Source organism: Eleutherodactylus coqui, chromosome 4 (genome assembly GCF_035609145.1).
Source record: "Eleutherodactylus coqui strain aEleCoq1 chromosome 4, aEleCoq1.hap1, whole genome shotgun sequence".
NCBI lineage: Eukaryota > Metazoa > Chordata > Amphibia > Anura > Eleutherodactylidae > Eleutherodactylus > Eleutherodactylus coqui.
Genome location: NC_089840.1, coordinates 294,791,928 through 294,818,368, shown reverse-complemented (window position 1 = coordinate 294,818,368; position 26,441 = coordinate 294,791,928). Strand labels below are relative to the sequence as shown.

The following is a 26,441-nucleotide window of genomic DNA, read 5'->3' as shown; positions in this document are numbered from 1 at the left end:
AAGTTATGGCTCTTGAGACGCAACTGCAAAATTTGTTGAAATTCAATGATTAGACCATTTTAAAAAACCTGCCCTGGTGGGCACGACAGGGTGGTAGGAAACCCGCCACTCAAGGGGTTAAAGGGGTTGTCCCGCGCCGAAACGGGTTTTTTTTTTTTTCAACCCCCCCCCCGTTCGGCGCGAGACAACCCCGATGCAGGGAGGTAAAGAAAGCTCACCGGAGCGCTTACCTTAATCCCCGCGCTCCGGTGACTTCTCTACTCACCGCTGAAGATGGCCTCTTCCTCCGTGGACCGCAGCTCTTCTGTGCGGTCCACTGCCGATTCCAGCCTCCTGATTGGCTGGAATCGGCACGTGACGGGGCGGAGCTACACGGAGCTACACGGAGCCCCATAGAAGACTGCAGAAGACCCGGACTGCGCAAGCGCGGCTAATTTGGCCATCGGAGGCCAAAAATTAGTCGGCTCCATGGGAACGAGGACGCCAGCAACGAAGCAGGTAAGTATAAAACTTTTTATAACTTCTGTATGGCTCATAATTAATGCACAATGTACATTACAAAGTGCATTATTATGGCCATACAGAAGTGTATAGACCCACTTGCTGCCTCGGGACATCTCCTTTAAGACAAAAACATCCTGTAAGTACAAGCGAGCGTCTCTGCCGTGCCAGACCTCTGTCGCAGCCGCCATCAAAAGACGCTTAAACGGCCGCCGTCACAGGGTAAGGGCAGTTAATGGGTTAAGAGACGGTCTCCATGTTTTTGCAGCCTCACTGAGAGCTTCATAAGGTAGCGCCTGTCACATACATACGGCGGCTGTGGGGATCTGTGCAGGAGTTTGAGGATCTAGCATTAGTAGCAGTCAGACCCAGAAGTAGTCCTGGATATTCATGAGCTGCAGCGAACCCCACCTCCCCCTCCAGCCAATGATTGGCAGCTCCCTCTCTCTATGCACAGTGATAGGCAGCTTATTGGCTGAAGGGCAGAGCTCATGAATATCCAGGACTACTTTAAGTAATCCTCTATGTATGTGCTGCTAATGATGAAAGGCAAGTTTCTCCAGAACTCCTGCAGAGATCCCCGCAGCAGATGAATGTCACAACCTTATGGAGCTCTCAGAGAGGTGCAAACATGGTGACAGTCATGTGTAAGCAGGGGAACTAATAAAAACCAGGAGAAAGGTCGACCAGATGAGCGTTTAACCCCTTAATGATGAGGCCTATTTTGGTCCTAATGCTGCAACATTTTTTTTTTATTTTTTTTTTTTGGGGGGGGCGGGGGCTAGTAATTATTAGGAAATTATAGTAGCAGTGCTTCTGGTGGCCACACAGCTCTGCTACATGCATGTCACACACAGCTCTACTACATCAATCCTGACCCCACACATTACACACACAGCTCTGCTACATGCACGTCTCTCTCACACACACACACACAGTTCTGCTACATGCACGTCCCATACACACACACACACACACAGCTCTGCTACATCCATCCATCCTGATTCACACACATACATATAACGGTTAAGTGGTCGTTCGTAGTTTGATTTTCACCTCTACTTAAAAGCCTTATCCACTTCCTTCCACTGGCGGCAGGAGGGTTGTTCTTTGTGTGGCGACATCAGTTTCATTGGTATTATTCGTGGGCGCATATAATGTATTCTAGAACTTGTTTGTTTGGGTTTTTTGGGGGAGGGACTTCAATTCTGCCATTTTAATTTTTTTTTTTTTTACAGCATTAATTATAAAACAGTGATTACGACAAAACCAAAATTATGCTTTTTTTAGGTTTTTCCACAAAAAAAAGACATTTTTGCTTTTGTTTAGTGTCACATAGTTGCGTTCAGAGTCCCAAAAGGTTAAGCATTTTTCCATGGGCGGAGCTCTGCGAGGGCTCGGTTTTACTGGGGTATATACATTTTTTTGATCACTTATTGCTTTTTTTGGGTAGTGAAATTAACAATAAAAGCATTCTGGCCCCTCTCCCCTTATACGGTCGCTACGGATGTGATGATACCAAACCGGGCTGCTTTAATTTAAAAAAAAAACAAAACAAAAACACAAAAACTGTAAACAAAGAGGGAAAAAGCGCGCACAAAGAATTTCCTTCCCATGTCCCCGTAGCGGGCGGCGCTCTCCCTGTCATTTTACATTTTAGGCATTTCTGAGCGCTCGCAGCTCTCACTTCACCACAAGTTTGTCATTTACCAAAATGTAGGGTTGTGACATTGTTGGGCGCAGCGTGGAAACCACAATGTTGTCCCTCCCTCCATGCCTGCCGCCGGTCACCAGAGGGGGAAGCAGGGGGAGACTGCCTGAGCACCGGGCAGGGAACACATACAAGCTGCGCCACTAAAGGAGCCGTACAAGGATGCAGCCCCGGCGCCTCAGACGGTGCCCACGTTACTGTACCCGCTGCTCAGGTTATATCGCGCTTCACAGAACATTACCAGGCACATATGTACAAGGACCACAGGAGGCGCCGGCAGCCAGCCGTCCGCCCCGTCGGCGCCAGCAGGCAGCCGTCCGCGCCGTCGGCGCCAGCAGCCAGCCGTCCGCTGTACGAGGGCTTGTATTTTGTGGGACAAGTTGTATTTTTCAGTGGTGCTATTTAATGTACTGAAAAAAAACTTTAAAAAAAAGTCTTAAAGGAGTAAAATAAAAAAATAAATAAAATTCCGCCATCTTTCGGTGCGTTTTGTTTATACGGCACACAAACTGCAACAAGCATGACCTGATAGCCTCACTCTGCGGGTCGGCACGATTACTGCGATACCAAACAGAGTATTTTTTTGCTGGTTTTTTTTTCCAACGAAGAGGTTTATTTTCATTATTTTCTGCCGCCATCTTCGGCGCGCAATAACTATTTTCCATATACGTTATTTTAAGTTGTGCGAGGGATAATGTTTGCGGGACGTCCTGTCATTTCGTCGGCACCCTTGTAGAATACATACGACTTTTTGATCGCTTTTTTAGGAGACCGGGTGACCAAAAATAGTCTGTTTCTGGCGGGTTTTTTTGGACGATGTTCATTGTGCGCGGTAAATAATGTGTTACTTTGAAAGATCAGATTTTTTTGGACGCGGCGATTACAAATATGTAATTTTGGTTTTATAATTCAGATTCACTTATTGTAAATCTGGCAGAGGGGGTTTTGGTATTTTTTTTGTTACTTTTATTACTTTTTTTCCCCAACAATTAGTAAACTTTGTTCCTTTTTTTCAGTCCCCAGAGGGGACCACAACCAGCGATGCTTTGATCGCTCCTGCAGAATGATATAATTCCAAAGCATTACACCACACTCCGATCGGGCAGGCAGTCTATCATGCCACCCCCATGGGCACGGCTTGATAGGCATTCTGCTAAGGCAGCCCTGGGGCCTTTCAGAAGGCTGGCATGACACCCACACAGCTTCCTGCGATCTCCTCGCAGGGGGTCGTTCGGGGATTTAAAAGCAGCTATCCGAATTGACAGCGGCATTTAAATGGTTAATAACTCCGCTCAGCTGCGTGGCTGAGTGGAGCTGTTGCCGCCGGTTGTAGGCTTTAACAAACAGCCGGCGCCCGCACTGTACGAAGGGAGGTCGCCCTGCGACTGTAATCTGAGCAACAGGTACGCCATAATAAAAGTAGAGCGCCCCCTGGGGGTCTCCTTACCTATTGTCTCTGGCAGGTCCAGGAGCTCGTTATGCTGCAGGTCCAGGTTGGTGATCTGCGTGCAGTTGCCGATCTCTTTCGGAAGGTGTTCTAGCTGATTGTGGGCGACGTCCAGCGTGATGAGGTTACACAACTCCCCTGTGGAGACAAAGCCAAGAATGAAGACCCAGTGAAGACAGAAGGAGCCCACCGCCACCAGGGTGGCGGGGCGCGGCGATCCCCCGAAGCCACCAACACCAGGGTGCCGGGCGCGGCGATCCCCAGATGCCACCAACACCAGGGTGCCGGGCGCGGCGATCCCCAGAGGCCACCAACACCAGGGTGCCGGGCGCGGCGACCCCCAGAGGCCACCAACACCAGGGTGCCGGGCGCGGCAACCACCAGATGCCACCAACACCAGGGTGCCGGGCGCGGCAACCACCAGATGCCACCAACACCAGGGTGCCGGGCGCGGCAACCACCAGATGCCACCAACACCAGGGTGCCGGGCGCGGCAACCACCAGATGCCACCAACACCAGGGTGCCGGGCGCGGCAACCACCAGATGCCACCAAAACCAGGGTGCCGGGTGTGGCAACCACCAAAGAATACCACCACCAGGGTAGCGGGCATAGGCCGCAGCAACGGCGTCTTGTAATGGTTTTGCTCCGTTTCTACCACTTGCTGCATTTTCATTAGTGTTGTTTGGATGGGAATTACGGCGCTAATCCCAGATAAGAGCCGACAAGGAGATTACAGACAAGCTTCCATTTTAATCTAATCATTCGGTAAATACATGCGCCACACGGCCAAAACCCAGAAGAGACAGTGAATATTACTTTTACTCCTTTTGTGGACAAGAGAAAAATCACATGACTACAAAATGCAGAATTCTGCACTGTCAAATTTTACAGGGACGCCAACCGCAAGAGAGACCGGGTTAATCTAAACGAAAAAGTGGAATCACAGTGATATATCCTACTGTCCTCCAGAGCTGTACTCACTATTCTGCTGGTGAAGTCACTGTGTACATACATTACTTATCCTGTATTATACCCCAGAGCTGCACTCACTATTCTGCTGGTGGAGTCACTGTGTACATACATTACTTATCCTGTACTGATCCTCAGTTACATCCTGTATTATACTCCAGAGCTGCACTCACTATTCTGCTGGTGGAGTCACTGTGTACATACATTACTTATCCTGTACTGACCCTGAGTTACATCCTGTATTATACTCCAGAGCTGCACTCACTATTCTGCTGGTGGAGTCACTGTGTACATACATTACTTATCCTGTACTGACCCTGAGTTACATCCTGTATTACACTGCAGAGCTGCACTCACTATTCTGCTGGTGGAGTCACTGTGTACATACATTACTTATCCTGTACTGATCCTGAGTTACATGCTGTATTATACTCCAGAGCTGCACTCACTATTCTGCTGGTGGAGTCACTGTGTACATACATTACTTATCCTGTACTGACCCTGAGTTACATCCTGTATTATACTCCAGAGCTGCACTCACTACTCTGCTGGAGTACAGCTCTAGAGAAGTTATGACTACAGGTCTATAGACACATCTGGGTCCTCTGTCCATCACAATAAGGTCATGGCATTTGCACAGCAGCACACAACGGCTCCAAGGCTGTAAATCAAAACTTGCAGAGAATCCATTCTGGGACTGCGGGGTTTGTCACTTTATGGTGAACCCGTCCGGGCTGGATACAGAGTGCCTGCAGTCAGGGGGCGGTTCACCCGTCCGGGCTGGATACAGAGTGTCTGCAGTCAGGGGGCGGTTCACCCGTCCGGGCTGGATACAGAGTGCCTGCAGTCAGGGGGCGGTTCACCCGTCCGGGCTGGATACAGAGTGTCTGCAGTCAGGGGGCGGTTCACCCGTCCGGGCTGGATACAGAGTGTCTGCAGTCAGGGGGCGGTTCACCCGTCCGGGCTGGATACAGAGTGTCTGCAGTCAGGGGGCGGTTCACCCGTCCGGGCTGGATACAGAGTGTCTGCAGTCAGGGGGCGGTTCACCCGTCCGGGCTCGATACAGAGTGTCTGCAGTCAGGGGGCGGTTCACCCGTCCGGGCTCGATACAGAGTGTCTGCAGTCAGGCGGCGGTTCACCCATCTGGGATGGATACAGAGTGCCTGCAGTCAGGGGGCGGTTCACCCGTCCGGGCTGGATACAGAGTGTCTGCAGTCAGGCGGCGGTTCACCCGTCCGGGCTGGATACAGAGTGCCTGCAGTCAGGGGGGCGGTTCACCTGGCTGGGCTGAATACAGAGTGTCTGCAGTCAGGGCTGTGTAGGGTTCTATCACACAAGCACTGGCTGCCACCCGCACTTGGGTTTTCTCCTGGGCAGCCTGGCACTGTTATGCCAGCACTAACGGCACTCGTGTCGTGGATGGTGCAGACTGCATACGGCCTAATAAATTCTCAAGTGTGGGAATTATCGGTCTGTTCGGCCTCTGGTGGGAATGAGGTTTTCATTCACTGACAGCAAGAGGAGAGTTGTATTGTTTAATGGTATTATGTACCGCGCCTTATAATGTGCTGGAAAACTTACAAGTTTCTAGGTGGGGAGAAAAGGGAGAGGGAAAAAAAAAACACCTTCAACTGCGCAATTTTAAGCGAGCGTTTGCTTCTACGACGTTCAAGACGCAGTAGAAGTGATGGCAGTATTATGTTATACCGCGTTGTGACAGGCGAGCACCAGGAATACCCCGAAAGTCACAACAGCGGAAAATCAACATCAGTCTGGCCACATGTGAACACACCCAACACGAATGACACCACTAGCGGCGGCGGCGGCGCAGATCACGCAGAAAGGAAAGGCAGAAATCTACAACACTTCTATGGAGTGTAAATAAGTTTCCCAAATCGCTCGGAAAGTGCAAAATAAAGGAAATCAGTGAAACCTACGTCTGATAATAGATGCGTGCCGACGCGCGTCAGGCGGAAGCTGGAAAATTAACACAAGTTTTCATGGGTTTCTCGGATTTTGGCGGTTCTCCGTCTTGGCCCGCTTCGACCCCTCGTCAGTGCGGCCGCTCTTCCTGGAAAGTCTGATGAAGCAATCGCAAGATCCTCAATCTATTCTACGTCAATGGAAAAGAATTTTTATCCTGCACCAAAGCAGAGAGACTTCGCCGGGAGGTCAGCGCTCGCTGGGCGAGATTACAGCACTTAACCCTCCGCTGCCCGGCTGCAGCTGTCACTGCACTGAAGAGGATCATGTAAATCCCTCGAGTCGGGGGGGGGGGGGTGGGGGGGTGGAAGGAGCGCGAACACCGAGGCCGACAACGGAAACCCGCGACAATTCCTACACAGCGGCGGACGGTTACATTCAGGGTATACAAAGTATCCAACCTCCAACTTGGTACAGGGCCTTTAACCCTTTAAGATACACCCCCTCCCCCATATACTCTGATCATGGTGACCCTTCTTTCCGTCCGCGGGACGATTTTTCCACGGCCCTACTTATATGCTGGACGGAAAAACTCTGAAGAACGATAACTTTATTCTGCGGGTCGATACGATCACGACAAAGAAAATTCAGTTTTTCTACTGTATTTATTTAAAAAAAAAAAAAAAAAAAAAAAAAAAAAAAAAAAAAAACCTTCTTAAATATATTTCCAGCCGCCATCTGCCAGCGGTAACCGCTGCCCTTCGACAGACTGTGGGGGGTTTCAGCGGTAACCGCTGCCCTTCGACAGACTGTGGGGGGTTTCTGTGCTTTCTATCGTGGAGAACATAAGACCGATGGGTTTTTATTACACTCTTTCTTGGAGACGAGGTGAGCAACGAAAAAAAAAAAAAAAAAAAATAGTAAATCTGGCATTTTCTATTTTTCTTACTGGGGATAAATAATGCATTATTTTGATCGGCCGGACTTCAAAGTTGTGGTTGTACCAAAATATATATTTATTTATTTTTAGAAAATATGGTAAAAAAAAACAACTTTAAAAACCATATTTTTATATTTAAAAAACTTTTTTTTTTAGTCCCCTGAAGGGACTTGAACTTGCGATTGCTTGATCCCTCAGAGTGCCTAATACAATGCCATACTGTACGGACAGGCAGCTGCCATGACAACCACATGACTCCTCGTGAGCTCATCCCAAGGAGGCTGTTCGGAACCAATCCGGGTATGTAAATGGCTCTGTCACATCTGATAGCAGCATTTATAGGGTTAACAGTCATGACCGTCATTAACGGGCAGGCAGCGCCCCCTGTGGATGGTGTTCAGATTGGCTCTTGCTGTAGACCAACCCCGCACCCAGAGGGCACACGTGTACGTCCTTTAGCGTTAAGGACTGGGCGGCCAAGTTGGCTGATTACATGCATGGTAAATAAGTATCGATCTCGCCTTGTAATCTCAGCCCGTAGGAACTAACGGAGAAGAACGTCTTGGGAGGCGATGGCCGCGGCCCCCCGCTTCTTGGGAGGCGATGGCCGCGGCCCCCCGCTTCTTGGGAGGCGATGGCCGCGGCCCCCCGCTTCTTGGGAGGCGATGGCCGCGGCCCCCCGCTTCTTGGGAGGCGATGGCCGCGGCCCCCCGCTTCTTGGGAGGCGATGGCCGCGGCCCCCCGCTTCTTGGGAGGCGATGGCCGCGGCCCCCCCGCTTCTTGGGAGGCGATGGCTGCGGCCCCCCCGCTTCTTGGGAGGCGGACGACAGCGTTCTTTTGTATAACGCCATCGGGTCCTCCAGGGTCATCGTGTCCACCGCCCTGCTCAGTGCAGGACTCACTAAATCATCCCAGACAGATGTCTGTCTGGCCTCTGAACACTCCCATTGAAGCAGAACTCACCACCAACTGTGACAAGCTGTTCCACTCATTGATCCCCCTCACTGTCTAATCTCTAATCTGTGTCTCCTCCCTCTCAGTTTCATCCCATTGCTTCTAGTCTTTCCTTGTGCAGATGAGAATAGGGCTGATCCCTCTGCACTGTGACGGCCCTTCAGATATTTGTAGACCACTATTAAGTCTCCTCTCAGCCTTCTCTTCTGCTAAACATTCCCAGATCCTTTACCCGTTCCTCATAGGACATGATTTGCAGACCGCTCACCATCTTCGTAGCTCTTCTCTGACCTTGCTGCAGTTTGTAGATGTTTTTATTAACCCCTTAGTGACCAAGCCTGTTTGCGCCTTAATGACCAGGCCGAATTTTGGAAATCTGCCATGTGTCACTTAAACATAGAATAACTCTGTAAAGGTTTTGCATCTCCCGGTGATTCTGACATTGTTTTTTCGTCACATGTTGTACTTCATATACGTGGTGAAAATAGACTGATAGAAATTGTGTATATTTATTAAAAGCGCCAAAATTAGGAACATTTTTTTTTTTAATTTCCATTTTTCACATTTTCAATTGTAATATATTAAATAGGTGCAAAACCATACTGTACATATTTTTGGAAAGATATATATTTCCATCTGTTTGTTATTTTGGACGCACATTTGAAAAGCTTTTGTTTTTTTTAATTAACAACATTTTGAGGAACACTGTTTTCCTGCACCAAGTCAAGATTATAAAGGCTCATAGGTGTCAGAATTATAGATACCCCCACAAATAACCCCATTTTAAAAAAAACCCCACCCCTTAATGTAGTCACTGAGGGGTGTGAGGAGGATTTTGACCGCACAGGTTTTTTCTTCAGGAGTTAATGCAATTTAGAAAAAATAAAATTTCATAGATTTTTGCAAATATGTAATTTTAAAGGCAGGTTTTTTTTTCTATAGTGCACATGAAAATGAGGATTTACACCCCAAAATGAATACCTCTGTTTGTCCTGTGTTTGGAAACATACCCATTGTGGCCCTAATATTATGTCCATATGCACAAGGGGGCCCAAAACGAGAGGAGCAGCCAGTGGCTTTCAGAACAGACATTTTGCCTGAAGGGGATTTAGGCCCCATTGCCCACTTGTAGAGCCCTTGAGCCACCAAAACGATGGAGAACCCCCACAAATGACCCCATTTTGAAAACTAGACCCCTTAAAGAATTCATCTAGGGGTGTAATGTATATTTTAACTCCACAGTTTTTGAATGGATCTAAGCAAAGCAGAAGAGAAAAAAAAATTACAATTTTTGTTTTTTTGGCAATGCTGTCATTTTAAAAACAGTTTTTTTTCTACAGCACACATAAGAATGAAGACAATTCCCCCAAAATGGATCCCCGTTTGTTCAGTGTTCAGAAATATACAGATTGTGGCCCCAATCTACTTACAAGACACACGGCTAGGCCTATAATGGAGGGAACACCCGTTGGATTCCAGGCCCCATTGCTCACTTGTGGAGAAAAAAAATGGACTCCCTAAAAATAACCATATCCATTGGATAACGGCGATCACGTGACCAGTAACCGCATACCACGGCCCCCCGTGATATCTCCAGGCTCTCGGCTAGCTTTGGTAGGCAGGAGCAGGAAGACTAAGTTTCCCGGGCAATCCTGGACTTTTGCGAATGCGTCCATCATCATGCTGATGGGCGCATGCACCAAAGCCAAAGTAAGGTTCACGGATATATTTCCCATCAGGGGGCAAATCGGGTGACCTAAGTTATGTAATTTTATCTCTCCTCACGGATACGTTAAACTCTTTAAATCTTTTTAACTTTACATGATCACGGTTATCCGATGGATAACCGTGATCATGTGACCGGGAACCGCATACAGCAGTCCCTGGTGACATCTCCCTGCACTTGGCCATCTTTGACAGCCGGGTGCAGGGGAATTTTACATTTCCTGGGTCCTCCGTGCTTCTGTGCATGCGCAGAAGCCCGCGGCGGGCCCTGATCTCCGCCGGACATCATGGGAGACCGGGGTATTTTCACCTCCCCTCATGGATCCGATCCATGAGGGGCGGTGAAATTTTCTTTCACTTTTTTTTTTTTTTTAAACACACTTTTCCTTCGGACAACGACAATCACGGGCCCGGGGGCCTCTCACCGCGGTCTCCGGTGACATCTCCTGCCTCCCAGCTACCTTCAGGAGCCGGGAGTCAAGAGACTTCAAATTTCCTGCGTCTCAGGGCCTTCTGCACATGCGGCTCTTCTACAAGGCCAGTGTCTGGTCCCGAAGGACCAGATCAGCAGGGGACAGCGCGGAAGACCGGGGTGGGTATTCCCAGCTGCCTCCATGGATCCAATCCATTAGAGTTGCTGAATCTTTAACTTTTTAAAAACTTTTTGCACTTTAATGCGATCAGCGCTATCCATTGGATGGGGTGGGGAACTCCCCGCAGTCCGGGATGACAGCTCCATGCTATCGGCTACCTGTGGGCATCAACAGCATGGAGCTGTCACATCCATAGCCCACGTGGCTTTAATCCTTGCAGGCAGCATGTTTCTACGTTCTAAGGGATTAAATCCCACTTGGGAAGAACATAAAAACACTATGGACTGGTCACTAAGAGGTTAAAGTCGGGTGCCCAGAACTGGATACAGTATTCCAGATGAGGTCCGACTGAGGAAGAGTAGAGGGGGATAATGACCTCATGTGATTTAGACTATGCTTCTAATACATCCCAGAATTGTGTTTGCCTTTTTGGCTGCTGCATCACATTGTTGACTCATGTTCAGTCTATGATCTATTAGTATACCCAAGTCTTTTTCACATGTGCTGCTGCTTAGCCCAACTCCTCCCATTCTGTATGTGCTTTTTTCTTTCCTTGCCCAGATGTAGGACTTTGCATTTCTCCTTGTTAAATACCATTCTGTTAGTCGCTGCCCACTGTGCAAGCTTTTCTAGATCTTTTTGAATCCTCTCCATCTTCCCTAGTGTTAGCTATCCCTCCTAGCTTTGTGTTTTCGGCAAATTTGATCAGTTTCCAATCAATTCCCTCCACCAGATCATTTATAAAAATGTTGAACACTGGGCCTAAGACAGAGCCTTGTGGTCCCCACTTGATACATTCTTCCACTTTGATGTGTAGCCATTTATGACCACTCTTTGAGTACGATCACTCAGCCAGTTGTGAATCCACCTAACAGTTGCCTTGTCAATCCCAGATTTGGTCATATTTTCGATAAGTATAGTATGAGATACTTTGTCAAATGCTTTACTAAAGTCAAGATGAACTATATCCACCGCATTTTCCTGATCAACCCAGTCGGTGATTCTGTCATAGAAGGACATTAGATTAGTCTGGCATGACTTGTTTGTTACAAACCCATTCTGGCTCTGGGTAATTACTGCATTTTTATCCAAGTACTTGCATATATGCTGTTTAATAATTTGTTCAAAAGATCTTTCCCAGTACAGAAGCCGGGCTCACAGGCCTGTAGTTTCCTGGATCCTTCTTCCCTTTTTTGAAGATAGGGACAACATTTGCCCTTTTCCAATCTTCTGGGACTTCTCCTGTTCTCCAGGAATTTTCAAAGATTATGGTGAGTGGTTCAGAAATTACTTCCACTGCTTCCTTTAGTATCCTAGGATGCAATTCATCTGGACCTTGAGACTTGAATTCATGTAAGTTAGTCACTATCTCTGCTTATAGATAATCTGCATTCTTGTATTCCCCCAATAGCACAGGAAAGATCCGCTGATGTTACATTTACTTTCTGAGAGAAAACAGATACAAAATAGGAATTTAAAAGTTCGGCCTTCATAACATCATTCTTAACCAATTCACGATTTTCATCTTGTAAGCATCCAATAGCATCTTTGACTTTTCTTTTGACCCCCCAAATACTTTTTATTGCTTTTGACCTCTGTTGCAAGCCTCAATTTATTTTTAGCTTTAGCTTTTCTGACACTTGCCCTACAGTTTCTGCAGACCCCATTATATTCTTCTTTAGATATTTCCCCCTCTTTCCATTTGATAAACATATTTTCTCCCTCTTTAACATGTGTACAAGTTCAGTGTTCATCCATCCGGGTCTCTTTAAATGTTTCCCATTCTTCCTACTTTTAGGGATTGGTAACGATTGTGCTTTGAGAATCTCATTTCACAATATTTCCCAACCTTCTTGGATATTTCTGTCCTTAAGAACATCCAGCCATTGGATTCTTCCTTCCCACTTTCTGAGTTCATTGAAATCTGCCTTTCTGAAATCCAACCTCGAGGTCTGAGTGTTCTCAGGTCTTCCTCGCCTTGTTATCCACCATCCAGGGCCAGCATGATCGCTGCCCCCTAAGGTCCCAGCCACCCTTACTTCCTCAACCATTCCCTCCCTGTTGGTAAGAATAGATCCTAGATAGCAGATCCCATTGTTTTCTCTTCTACCTTCAGGAAGATAAAGTTGTCACCAAGAGCGGATAAGAATCTGTTGGATCCATTACTTTTACCTGAGAGATTCCCAACAAATGTCTGGATAGGTAAAATCTCCCATGATCCCTATGTTGGGCTTCTTTGAGAGCTTGACCATCTGATGTAGGAGTTCCTCCATATCTTCTGCTTGTCCAGGCGGCCTATAGTAAATGCCTACAATGGTGTCCTTTCTGTTGTTCTCCCCTTGTATTCTTACCCAAACAGTTTCTACAGAACTCCCAGTTCTGAAGCTTGAATTTCTGTGGAGATGAATGTTTTCCTAACATACAACACAACGCCTCCTCCCCTTTTATTAGGTCTGTTTCTTATAAATACATTGCATCCTTCAAGCCTTGTATCCAATCATGTGTATCATTCCACCAAGTTTCCGTGATGCCGATGACATCATATTTCTCTTTCTGTGTTAGGAGCTCCAATTCCCCTTGTTTGTTTCCCATGCTCTGTGCATTTGTGTAGGAACGTGTTAGTTTGTGATCGATGTCTCTTGCTCCTCTACTTTCCTTCTGAATTTCTTGTCTTTTTCTTCCTTTTCATTTCTAATAACAAGGTTCTCAAATGTATTAATTAGCTGTATATTTTTGCCTTTCACTTCCCATATTGTTCTAGTGTAAAGCTCTCCCAATGAGTGAAGCAAGGCGCTCACCAAATATATGCTTACCTATTTTTACTGAAGGGTTAACGCTGCAACAAAACTAAGTAATATGATGGAGTTTCTGGACGCTCCCCCCACCCCCCCTTCCTCGTCAATAAAAAAAAAAAAAAAAAAGTAATAAATGCCTCTTGCAACTTGACAATGACCATCACTGGTCACAAAGAGGTTAACGGGGTCTCTGGGACCATCCCATTTATGACTTCTCACGATTGTGACATCCCGTTCAGTCAGTCACATTGTCTAAGAGCGGCTCTGTACCAAACAAGTGACGACACATGGTATACAGCGCAGCGCCAGCCATGTAGTGAGGTGGTCGCAGCGTGCACACAGGGACCGCCACCACTTCACATGGCTGGTTGGTAAGGGACAAACACCAACGATCTGTGACTGATGATCCGTCCTGGAGATTCCCTAAACATGCAGTGACATGCATGGATACATGTCCATCCCTGACAAGCCCTGGACTGCGGCTCTTGCTTTACGGGTCAGCAGGAAATGGCAGCTTGCACAATTCATGTTTTGACGCATAACTTTTCTTTAACCCTTTCCAATCCATTGTCGGACGTCTAAAGACATTCTGACTGAAGTCTGTACAGCTCCGAAGTTGGAAAACGTCCGGCAGGGTATTCTTACTATTGATTACTGGCTGCTCTGTTGTCGGGGGCCTCTCAAGCATGTCCCATAACGCAGTACTGCTCTAGCGAGCAGATGGCGCCATTGTATAATGGCAGAAAGAGAAAGCCCCCTAGAAAACCCTGAATCCAAAATGGGACTGCAAAGGGTTAAGTGTCACCGATGACAGGCAGGAAGCGACTTTCACTTTTGTCCTTCCACTGTCTTTATTGCAGAGGCAGGTTCGTGACCGCAGGGTCCCTTTAAATTAACGAGCTCAATATGGTGATTGCCAATCAGCAGGATCACTGCTTGTCCACCAGGGCGGCACAAGGGCCGACAAACCCACTCACAAGGAAAGATGCGACAATTAATTTTTTGCACCGAATACAGAAGTGACGCCTGATGAAGACGTGTTTGGTCAATCGTGAAGTAATCAGCGGAACCTACAGGGGGTCCCGGAAGCCTTCAGACCCCCACATTTTTTTGTTTAACATTTTGTTATGTTGTGGCCTTGTGTTCCCCTCATTCTGCACTCAGAACCCCATAATGACAAAGTGACAACAGAACCGGAGAAATCCTAAAATTGTTTAAAAATGAAAAACTCCCACCCTGCAGTGACATAAGTATTCACACCCCTGTATTCCGTATTAGTCGGAGCCCCTCTGGCAGGGATTCCAGCCCCCAGCCTTCTTGGCGATGATGCCACAAGGTTTGCACACCCTGATTTAGGGATTTCCTGCCCTCTGTCAGGTTGGATGGGGACCGTCTGTGGACAGCCATTGTCAGGTCTCTCCAGAGCCGTCCCATTGGGTTCAGGGCTCTGGCTGGGCCACTGAAGACATTCACAGAGTTGTCCCTAAGCCCCTCCTGTGTTGTCTTGGCTGGGGTCTTAGGGTCATTGTCTTGTTGGCAGGTGACCCTTCTGCCCAGTCTAAGGTCCCTTGTGCTCTGGATCAGGGTGTCATTATCTATACTTTGCTTCATTCAGCTTTCCATCCACCCTGACCGGTCTCCCCTCCCCCAGCATGATGCTCCACCACCAGGCTTCACTGTAGGGATCAAGAGAAATGGCATCGCCAGAGCTAAGTGTTAGGTGTCAGACCAAGGGGTGTGAACACTTCTGTCAATGTAAAATGCTAATTTTTCCGTTTTTAGAGGCTTTTAATGATTTCTCCTATTCTGTTGTCATTATGGGGTCCTCAGTGCAGAATGAGGGGGTCACATGGCCCCGACATGCGAAAAGCGTCTAAAGATTTTCCGGAGCAACTAAGCACACGGACCTGCTGGGCAAAAGAACGTTCCTTCCTTGCCTGATTGTTAGGCCAAGTAAAAGGCCCTTAAAGCGACCCTCCAGTTCTGGGACCGGAGAGGGAAACATTAGCTGTAGTTGATTGTGTCGGCCGTCATTCGGTCCCACCATGGTCTCCGCCATCTTTAGCCTGTTGGCTCTCGTGAACTGGCAATGCCAAGACTACCGACGCACTACACCGGCTCTGCAACTGGCCAGAATTGCGCCCAACTCCGAAACGTTAAGACAGAACAGACATCCTGTAGGGGGCGGCCCTTACACATTTTTCAAGCATCCCTGAGTAACTTTGCATACACTAAGCCATCTTGAGTTACTCCTTGTCCTTCGCTCTAGCCCAGGCCGGCACAAAAATCGCCAAACCTCTGGTGGCCGCAGAAGAGACTATTAGCAGCTCTCTTGGTAATTATTCTATAGATACAAGTATAAATCACTTACCACAGCCACCTACCACAGCAGTAACGTCGGGCCTCCCGAACAACTTATCATTGGGCAGCAATCAAGTCGGAGGAGCCCCCGGCATATATTGGTTCTGCCCACCGCTGCTCCCAGGGGTCTCCTCTGAATGAAATGATAGTCACATGACTAGCGGCGCTCTGTACAGCCGGTCGCAGGACTGTCATTTACTAAAAGGTTTAGTAAAGGGCTGTCTGTGCACCCTTGCCTTGCTGGCAGCGGCGCCACCACTACTGCTGCCCTAAACTTTACCGCTTGCGTGACATGACTGTAGGAATCAGATCGCATCTAATGAGACTTTGGGCATTTTTAGGTTGGCCGATAAGCCGATTTACCAAAGACAAGTCTTAAAGGGGTTGTACCAAGATTGCGCCTTATCTGTTACGCATAGGATAAGGGATAACTTGCTGATCACATGGGGGGGGGGGGACTAAAAGTGAGGAAAGGTGCCAGAAGAACCAAAAGCACCAAGTGCAGTTGCTTAATCTCTTCCTACTGAGAATATTTGGCCGTAGGGCTTTACTGTCTTGACGACTGCGGCACCTAGACTGTTATGTGGAGTCTCATCGCCGCGCCCCTCGAAACAAGAGGATCAGGATGAATGGCGCCAGGTAACGGAGCAGTGCGGAGGATTGAAAGGGTTTTCCGGGCACTAAGTGGAAATTCATAAATTGCTGAGGTCTAAGCCAAGTAGCGTCTGCCAGCACCTTTTACTTGCCGCTCTGGACCCAGTGGGGAGGAGACTGAATGGAGCGGCGATCGCGTAACCACCAGCGCTGCATTCACTTTCAATGGGGCTGAGGAGATACCCAAGCGGTACCACGCATGCCCTGCCGCTGCTTTCTTCATGCCGATGTCACAGAGTTCAAAAATGAAGAGATTAGCAGGGGGCTCCGCAGCGAGACCCCCACTGTTCAGCAAGTTATGCCCAAAGCTATGGATAGAAGATAATGTACCATTTTGGTACAAGCCCGTTAAGATTCTTGTGTGGCACTTCAAGTGGAGATCCATTACGGGGCCCCACGAGCCCCTCAGCAGACACTTACCGATCTCCGCGGGTAGCTGCTTGATCTTGTTTTCCCGGATGCTCAGCATGGTCAGCTTCGCCAGGGCTTTAATGTCCTTCTCCACAGTAGTGAGACGATTAAAGCGTAAGAAGAGGGTGGTGAGGGAGCTCAGCTTGTACACCACCGCAGGGATCTCCCGCAGCTTGTTATGCCGCAGGTCCAGCATCCGCAGCTTCTTCAGGCTCTCCAGAGAGTCCGGCAGGCTGGTTAAAGAGTTCTCGCTAAGAGCCAGTGTCACCAAGTTCACCAGGCTGCCCACCTCCGCTGGCAGCGACGGCAGCTTGTTACCATATAAATAAAGTTCAGTGAGTTGCGTCAGCTCCTTGATGGAGGTCGGAAGCTGGTGAATGGACTTCTTGGCCAAGTCCAAGCGAGTCGAGTTCTCTTCCCGACATTTGTTCAGTTCTTTTATGACCTCCGCATTGCTGGCCTTCTTCCGCAGGCCGGAGACCCCCGAGGGGCGCTTTATCGTGTTGTCCACTGAGAATGCCACACCGGGCTGCGCTCCACCAGCGTCTTTCTTCCCTTCCTTGCCATCTTTTACTTTGGTCTTAAGGTCTTTGATGTCTTTTGCGGGACCCCCAGAGGCCTTAGAATCCTTTTCCCGGTCTTTGACCGTAGTGAGCCCCTTGGGGTCTTTATCCTTGGGGTCCTTATCTTTTCCTATACTGCCGCTCATAATGATAGATTAAGCCAACAATCTCATGAACTCAACATGGACGGCGCCGGGGACTGTCCTCTATTAAGAAAAAAAAAAAAAAAAAAGGGAGTAGCCGATGGATCAAGTATCTCCGAGCTACATGTTTTATTCCAGGCTGCAACCAATAAATCCAAGCAGACGGCAGACGTAGTAACGGGGTTCCAGATTAGCAGACGGAGTTCGGTTCCAGGTTAGATCTGCAGGAAGGAAAAAAAAACTATGAAAAATGGAACGTATCAATAATGTACATTAGAAAAGCAGCAGAAGTGCGGAGAACGCCTCGAAAACGGCAGCAGCAGCAAATAAGCTTGCAAACACCCTATATTGACTTAAAGGGGTTTTACCAAAATTGCACGTTATCCCCTCTCCACAGGAATAGGGGATAATTTATTGATCAGTGGGGGTCTCACCGCTGAGATTCCCACCAATCAGAATAAGAGTCCCGTTTCCTCAGATTATGGCACCTCCGGCAGCGAGGAAGAGACTGAATGAAGCGTTGGTCACACAAGTGCATTATCGCTGCATTCTCTTTCAAATGGGACTGCCGAGATATCCGAGCGGGTGCTGCCGGGCCGTTTCCATCAGCCCCATTGAAATGAACGCACATGCTCGGTCAGCGCTCCATTCAGAGCGGCAATAACCTGCAATTGTGGTACAACCCCTTTAACTCATATTACGCTCTAGTTACACCCAGAGCTGCAGCAAGGCCAGGGAACCTGTGTATGGTCAATCTGTGGAAGCCCAGCTGGGAAATATTGCATTTAACTTTAATAGTAGCAAATCTTGATATTTTTTTAAGGGGTTGTCCAGTTGTAAACTACTGATCCCCTCCTAAGATCAGTCAGCAGGGGTCCATCGTCCGGGACCCGCAGAGGCTGGTGTGCTCATGCATAGAGCCGATTTGTGCAGGAAGCAGACAGCTTCTTAAATTTAATGTTAGATATATTGGTACAATAAATTAAATTAAAATAAATAAATAAATGTGACCATAATTCTCCGCATGTCTGGGCCCTTAGTGCAGGCTCTTGCTCACAGGTCCTGCAACTTACCAGCACCAACCTCCCCCAGCTCTGTGCTGGAATCCCCCTTTAAGTCATGTTGCACCCACTACTGCAGCGTTCAGCTTTGATTGCCTGTCACACACTTTGCAGAGGCTGCTGTAAGCACAGGGCTCAGAGTCTCATTCATTTAATGTATCGCAATTACATCACAATTGTTACATCCTGCGGACAATCAAAGCTGAATGTTTGAGAAGGTGCAAACCACCACCACCAACTTCATGCCCAAAACACAATGAAAACTGAAAGGTAAAAGTTCTGAGAACTGCTAAAACCTGAAGTGTGACTGACGGCAGATAATCCAAGAGCGCGTCAGCGGCTCTCCGACCAGGACGACACGTTCCAGTAAAGGGTTCTCTCCCCCTTTCCCACCAGTATTCTTACTGCCCACTGAAGGTAAAGAGATAACTGACGGAAGAGCTTAAATCACAGTCATGGGGGTCATTATCAAAATATGCCAAACACTTGGAGGACTCCGAGTAGTTGCTAAGACATCCTCCCCTCCCCCACACTTTACAGCTCCTGCATTGTCATCCCCAACGCAGATGTAGATCTGCAATTCAGGTTGGCGATGGTCATCATCATGGTCATGTGACTTGTTGGCAATAGCACCGGAGGTTCCATTTGGAGTCTCCATTACCGATTTCCATGTAGCGGCATGTCATCGGGGAAACGTTGGACTGCATAACGGCAGGCAGACTGATCCTACTATAATCAATGGGTTCAATCGGCGCTGCTCGGCTCCCGCACTGCCCTTACTGTTGCCTGGCTCCGAGGACAGAGCCGGACAACGGAGAAACAAAGCGCTGATGCGAAGGAAATAGAAACTGGAAATCAAGGTTTTCTACATCCCATCGACAGCGCCAATCTTTAGACAAGGGGGAGGGGCTGAGGACCAGCAGTTGACCGCACTGCCCAGAACCCACCTGGGGCATTGCAGCCGATCTGCATACAATGCAGTGAGAAGGAGCCCCGCCGCGATTGTCCCGCGATAGTCTATGATCCTCGCCGTCTCGTCAAGATCTCTGACTGCAAGTACAAGCGCTCCGCTATCTCCAGAGTGACACCGCACAAGGGCCACCGCCGTGCCATTCAATCTCCTCCTCACCGCAGGGGCTGCAGCAAGAGCCGGAGATTGGACCCTGTTCTCTAGATCGCTGTGTCGATCAGATCCATCACTTATCCTGTGGATAGGCGATAAAATCCAAATTTTGTACAAAGTTATCCATAGGATGGGAAATCCCTTTCTTCTCATCGGCGGTCCAGCTGCTGGGACCCCTACGGATTCTTAAAACTGGGGGTCTTGGAGATTGCAGAACAAATGGAGTTGCAGTTGAGGATGTGCCTTCATTTCAATGGGACTGCTGGAGCGGTTGACCCCATTAATCAGAAAGGAATTTCTCATCGCTGCGGAAGAGGGCTTATTCACACGAACGGTATAGCGCAAAGCTCGCACGAGAATTAAATCCATTCTTTTGAATAGCCGTATTTACATGAGCACGTTTTTTTTCTCCTCGCAGCATGTTCTATCAATTCTGATAGCAGCACTTAATTGCCCGATCGATGTTTGGGGGTTCCACACTGCCCCATGTGATAAGATCCCCCAGGGCTGCCATTGTACACTTGTCAAATCGCGGTATAACATCATACTGCAGGAGCGACCAAAGCATCGAACGTACGTTTTCCCCAAGGGGGCTTTAAAAAATATATATATATAGATTTAAGAATTAGTTTAAAAAGTTATTAAAAAAAAAAAAAAAAGTTAAGAAAGTTTAAAAAAACCCTTTTGCCATATTTATACTAAAAGAATCTAAATAACACACGCACACATATTTGTTATTGCTGCATTCGTGAAAGTTCGATCTACGAAAGTAACGCATTTACCTAACAGCGAACGCCGTCAGAAGAAAGAAAAACACAGAAATCGCCAGAATTTCACTTTTTTTGGTCATCCTGTCTTTAAGAAAAAAAAAATGTAATAAAAAGATCAAAAAGTTGCATTTACTCCAAAATGCTACTGATAGAAACTACGGGACGTCCCGCAAAAAAAACGAGCCCTCGCAAAAACGGTTAACGGAGAAATAAAAGAAACGGTCAGAAAATTAACGAGAATTAGATAGTTAAATTAGGCAGTACAGCAAAACAAAGAAAACCCGGGTAATCACAGTAATCGGACCGACCGCAGAATAGCGACGCCATTCTTGTAGCAGCGTGTGCGCCGTAGAAACAAGACGCATCCAAAGATGGGGGGGGGGGGATTTCGTTTTTCCATTTCACTCCACTTACTGTTTTTGCGGTACATTATATGGTACCAACTGAAAAGTACAACCCGCCCCGCAAAAACACCCGTGAAAAGTACAACCCGTCCCGCAAAAACACCCGTGAAAAGTACAACCCGTCCCCCAAAAACACCCGTGAAAAGTACAACCCGTCCCCCAAAAACACCCGCAGACGGCGATGGCGACAGTTAAAAACAACTACTTTTGTTTAATTTAATTTTAAAAAGGGAGGAAAATCTGAAAATGTCCGGGAAGTGGGGGGGGGGGGGGGGGGCGTTCTTAAGGAGTTACAGACATCCCATGGCGCTCGTATGCCGCACGATGTGGTACACGATTTAACCCCTTCAGTACCAGAGATTTACAACTCAACTTTCATTTCTTCCTCCCCGCCTTCCAAGAGCCATAAAGGCTTAATTTTTCCACCGACACGTCGGCAGGAGGTTTTTGCAACTTTTTTTTTTTTTTAAAGGATACCATTTAATGTAATGAAAAACTTTTGCAGTTTTTTTTTTACTTTCTGACCTTTTAAAAACGTATTCTGTCATTTTTGGTGGGTTTAATTTTCAAAGTGCTCACATCGAAGTAAAAATGACATGAGCCCCGCCCTCCGGGTTGCTGCGATTACCAATTTATAATATTTTTTTTTTATGTTCTCTACTTTAAAAAAAAAAAAAAAAAAATAATATTAGCTTTTTGTTGCCGCATTCTGAGATAATTCAGCGCTGCGGCTGCGGGGCTCGTTTCTTGCAGAACTGTAGCTTTTCTTATCATTTTGGGGTACATACATCTTTTTGATCGCCTAAGAAACAACATTTTTTTTTAGAAGCCAGGGGGAAAAAAACCCAAAACACTGCAATTCTGGCTGTTTTTGTGTTTCTTTAGGCCCGTGCACTGCAGACAGACCGTTCTATATTTAAATAGTTTGGACATTTTCCAATACCAAATATGTGGGTTTTGGGACGTTTATAGTTGGGTGGTCCTGCAGTGGTTAACAACCCCTTGTGGGGCTTTGAGAAGGTCGCCATGGGTTTCCATTCACTCACAGCAAGCAGAGATCTTAAAAAGGCTGAAGGATTGAAATAGTATACTAGAAAGTTGCAGACCTTTTCTTTGTACACTGATTACACTCTATATAGTCTCCATGGTGTGGCCCGTAGACCGCGGCGCCCCTTTAGCCGTCACTTGCTATCAAGTAAGCCCCCCCCCCTCCCCTCCGTTTACCTGAAGGAGCAGTCAGACAATAAGACAATGCAGAGTCTTATAAAGCCCAAACCGCATATTTTGTAATGAGGCTTCTCAGCTTTATGAACATAACGAGCAGGGCGTGTGCGGCGCGGCGATCACGAGGCGACACTTAACCCTTCCTGACACAATACTCCCCTTCTTTTACAAGGCGGCGTATTCCTTTGTACCTGTGTCCCTGCCCATCCAAAACCTCAACCCGCCACAGAGACTCCGGGGCATCCAGCAGCTCCGCAGGTTACACGGAGAAGATGCTGTGTAGCATCTTATAAACAGGAGGCAAACATTAACCCTTTCCTGCCCCATAGATATGGAAAGGCTCTGCTCCGTAATTCAACAGCCCTATGTGGTGTGGAAGGAGACCCCTTTATGTGCCCTTGGACCTGGTGGGGATGTTAAAGGGCACCCGAGCAGGAGACAAACAAGCTGTTCATTCTCCCATACAGCGGGCCGACCATCACATAACCTTTTCAGCGCGGACTCCCCCATAAAGTCATGTAGTTCAGCTCAAAGGGGTGCGGCACACAGCAGCTGCCAGACACCTCCAAACTGCTCATTACCAGGGTCACCGTGTACATACATTACTTATCCTGTATTATACTCCAGAGCTGCACTCACTATTCTGCTGGTGGAGTCACTGTGTACATACATTACTTATCCTGTACTGATCCCGAGTTACATCCTGTATTATACTCCAGAGCTGCACTCACTATTCTGCTGGTGGAGCCATGGTGTACATACATTACTTATCCTGTACTGCTCCTGAGTTACATCCTGTATTATACTCCAGAGCTGCACTCACTATTCTGCTGGTGGAGTCACTGTGTACATTCATTACTTATCCTGTACTGCTCCTGAGTTACATCATGTATTATCCTCCAGAGCTGCACTCACTATTCTGCTGCTGGAGTCACTGTGTACATACATTACTTATCCTTTACTGATCCTGAGTTACATCCTGTATTATACTCCAGAGCTGCACTCACTATTCTGCTGGTGGAGTCACTGTGTACATACAGTACTTATCCTGTACTGATCCTGAGTTACATCCTGTATTATACTGCAGAGCCGCACTCACTATTCTGCTGGTGGAGTCACTGTGTACATACATTACTTATCCTGTACTGCTCCTGAGTTACATCCTGTATTACACCCCAGAGCTGCACTCACTATTCTGCTGGTGGAGTCACTGTATACATACATTACTTATCCTGTACTGATCCGAGTCACATACTGTATCTGAACTAGGAGCTAGAGGCCCGACGGTCGGACCCCTGCGGCAGTGGCCCTCCACTCACACCAAATATGGGAGAAGTGAACTTTAAAACAAAAAAACAACCTAAAATGTCATGATGATGAGAGTCACAACTGCCGGTTGTGGAGGCGATGTGAACTGGACAGCAGCGAGGGAGGTATTCCACCTCGAGAAGGCTGTGGGACGTCAGCCTACAACTGGGGGACATAGCACCATCCTCTGTGCAGACTGGTCGTTGAGCCGTACATCACCCGTGTGGGGTGTAAGTGCAGGCAATATAGTGAAAGACTTCCTTCACCCCCCGCGGAGATGAAGGAACCCCCTGCCATAGCTGTGTCGGGGGAGCGCAATGTTCTCCCTATGATTTCAGCGGTGCTAGCACTGCCCCCCCCCCCTCATTGATAACAATGGGTGAGGTCACAGATTCTTCTTTGTGATATGAGATTACAGTAAAAACATCGCAAATGAGAACGAAACCCCTGAAGTCATCGCTCTCATCATCATGCGGTCTCCCTCACATCGCAGGGATATCGTACGGTACGCGGGTGTGAGCCCTTAGGGAGTTCGTCTTTATCTAAGGGCCCTCAACCAAGGGCCCTTTAACACAAGCCGAGAACCGCATGATCCTGGTTTGCCTCAGCGAAGAAGCTGGAGATATCAAATTGCCCGGGCGGCCCGGTCAGACCGCAGCATTCTCGGGTCAGGCCGTTCTCGCACGCTTGTCACTCAGTTTCATGAGAAGAAAACGAGCCGGCACCGATTATAATGCCGTCTGAAACTGGACGAGTGAGAACCTCACGGCTTGCCTCCATCGCGGGCGGCGTGTAAGCGGAACGAAAAGGTCGCGATGTGAGATCACCCTGGGGGTAAGTCATGACTGATTGCACCAGTAGCTAGAGAAAATAGAGCTTACAGCAACATGTGGTGTCCATCCACAGATAGAGGACCATGATGTGCCATGCTGACAGGAAGGGGTCAGCGATTCATGCTGCTTGTGCCAAATTCTGCCCTCCCATCAGCAACACAAATCTGGCTCCATCTGACCAGGAGATGTTTTCCCGCTGCTCAGTGATAAAAGTTTTGCGCTCTTTTGCCCGCTGGAGTCTCTGTTTCTCTTAGACACAATGGCGCTGGAACTGGTCGTCCGCTGTTATACCCTCCGTGCGGAGGAATGGCGAGTTGTGCGTTTGGACACGTAATTTGGAGCTCCAGCGTTGTATTCAGCTGACTGTGCAGCCTGTTGGTCAGAACGATTCCTGACATCCTCCTCCGACCCCTTTCAGTGAGGAGTTGTTTCCGTCCGCAGGATCCCCTTTTGCTGGATGTTTTCCTCGATCGCGCCATTCTCTGTATACTCTCCACGCTGTTACACGAGAACCCCGCGCGGTTGGCAGTGAGACCCCGGCTAGTCTAGCACCGATGACCGGCCTTGTTGGACGTCCCTCCAATTGCTGGATTTTCCCATCTAATGTGGATTCACACTGAAACTGATCCACGGAAAACTTGTCACATGATTTTATGCTCCGGGGTCACGGGGAGAATAACTATACAGGGCAGTACCAATCGTGAGAGGGGCCGGGGGCTGTAAGGGGGCCCGGTCACATATATAGCCACCCAGCCTCGGCTCTATCATCTGCTGCACAATGTAACAGATTCTGTAGAAAACAACATTGTTGCAAAGAAAACCCTGAAGTGACATCAAAGGAATAAGGACACTTTAGGGCCCGGACTGCGGCCCAACAGTACAAGTGTCTGCGGCTCCCGACACCGGTTATTGCCGCTCCCGACACCGGTTATTGCCGCTCCCGACACCGGTTATTGCCGCTCCCGACACTGGTTATTGCCGCTCCCGACACTGGTTATTGCCGCTCCCGACACCGGTTATTGCGGCTCCCGACGCCGGTTATTGCGCTGCAGCAGTTACACCTCTGGGAGGATTTACAAGCCAAACTGTCCAATTAAAGGTGAAGCTGAGCAGATCAAATAAAGCCTCCCCTCCCCCACCGGGTCTTCTGCTAGGAAATCTAGCATCTGTCACAATCCTGTATGGGGACGGCCATATTGATAACACTAGGGGGCTCTGCAGCAACGCAAGTCCGGCTTCTTCTCTAGTGCCCTCCTCCATCAGCGCAGACAAGGTAATACCACAAGCCTCCTAGTACCTTGTTGGCGGCGCCTCGAGTCTGACGAACACCGTTTACACTGATCTTGTTACATCTGTGTCCAGTCTGTCCGACCGAGTCGCTGGAAAGGACAGAACAAGAGTGAAACGAAAGGTAGGCAGCGCCATCAGACGGAGGCTTGGAAAGAAGTGGAAAGTATTGTCTTTTCAGTCCATTTATGTTTTTCAGCATTTTAAACATATTCATTTTTTGTCCTGCTTGTTTATCTTCGCCTCCCGTTATTTTGGCGTGGGCCCGCCCTCTGCGCGTGCTCGGAAATAAAACCCAATACAAAAACGTAACGGAAAATCTTCTGCCTTCTAGTTTGTTTTTTTTAGGTTTCCCATTGACTACAAGATTGGAAAAAAAAAAAAAGAAAAACTGGAGATAAGCGGCGCCCGCAGTCCGTGTAACAGAAGGCCAATGAAAAATTGGGAAAACGCACAAACTGAAGGTCTCGAGTCTCAATGCATTTCTAGAGTCAGGATAACTGAGAAGCTCGGCGCTTGCTGCTCCCTTGTGTGGCCCTCGTCCGTTCTGATCATCTGCTACAATGTATCAGTGCAGAGTCCAGACTGTGCAACTCAGCGAGATCTCCCGCTAACGCAGCAGCTCCTACAGAGGCTCCGGACCCCGCAGCAACGCCCCGGTCACTGATGGGGTCTGCAACTTTTGGGACCCCGGCGGATATTAACCCCCCGGCAGTTTGAGAGAAGCGCCGTTCACTCT

At 48.0% G+C, this 26,441-nt stretch overlaps 1 protein-coding gene across 1 annotated transcript in view; it reads right to left on the bottom strand.

Annotated features, from left to right (window-relative positions):
• The window catches only part of SHOC2 (SHOC2 leucine rich repeat scaffold protein), a 39,268-nt gene that overhangs the window by 10,874 nt on the left and 1,953 nt on the right, over positions 1-26,441 (bottom strand). Inside the window, exons 2-3 of the mRNA XM_066601415.1 lie at positions 16,996-17,913; positions 3,660-3,797 (exon numbers count right to left, since the gene is read on the bottom strand). Coding sequence (XP_066457512.1) covers positions 3,660-3,797; positions 16,996-17,695 — 838 coding nt within the window. The 5' untranslated portion in view covers positions 17,696-17,913. The remainder of the gene's footprint in view (positions 1-3,659; positions 3,798-16,995; positions 17,914-26,441) is intronic.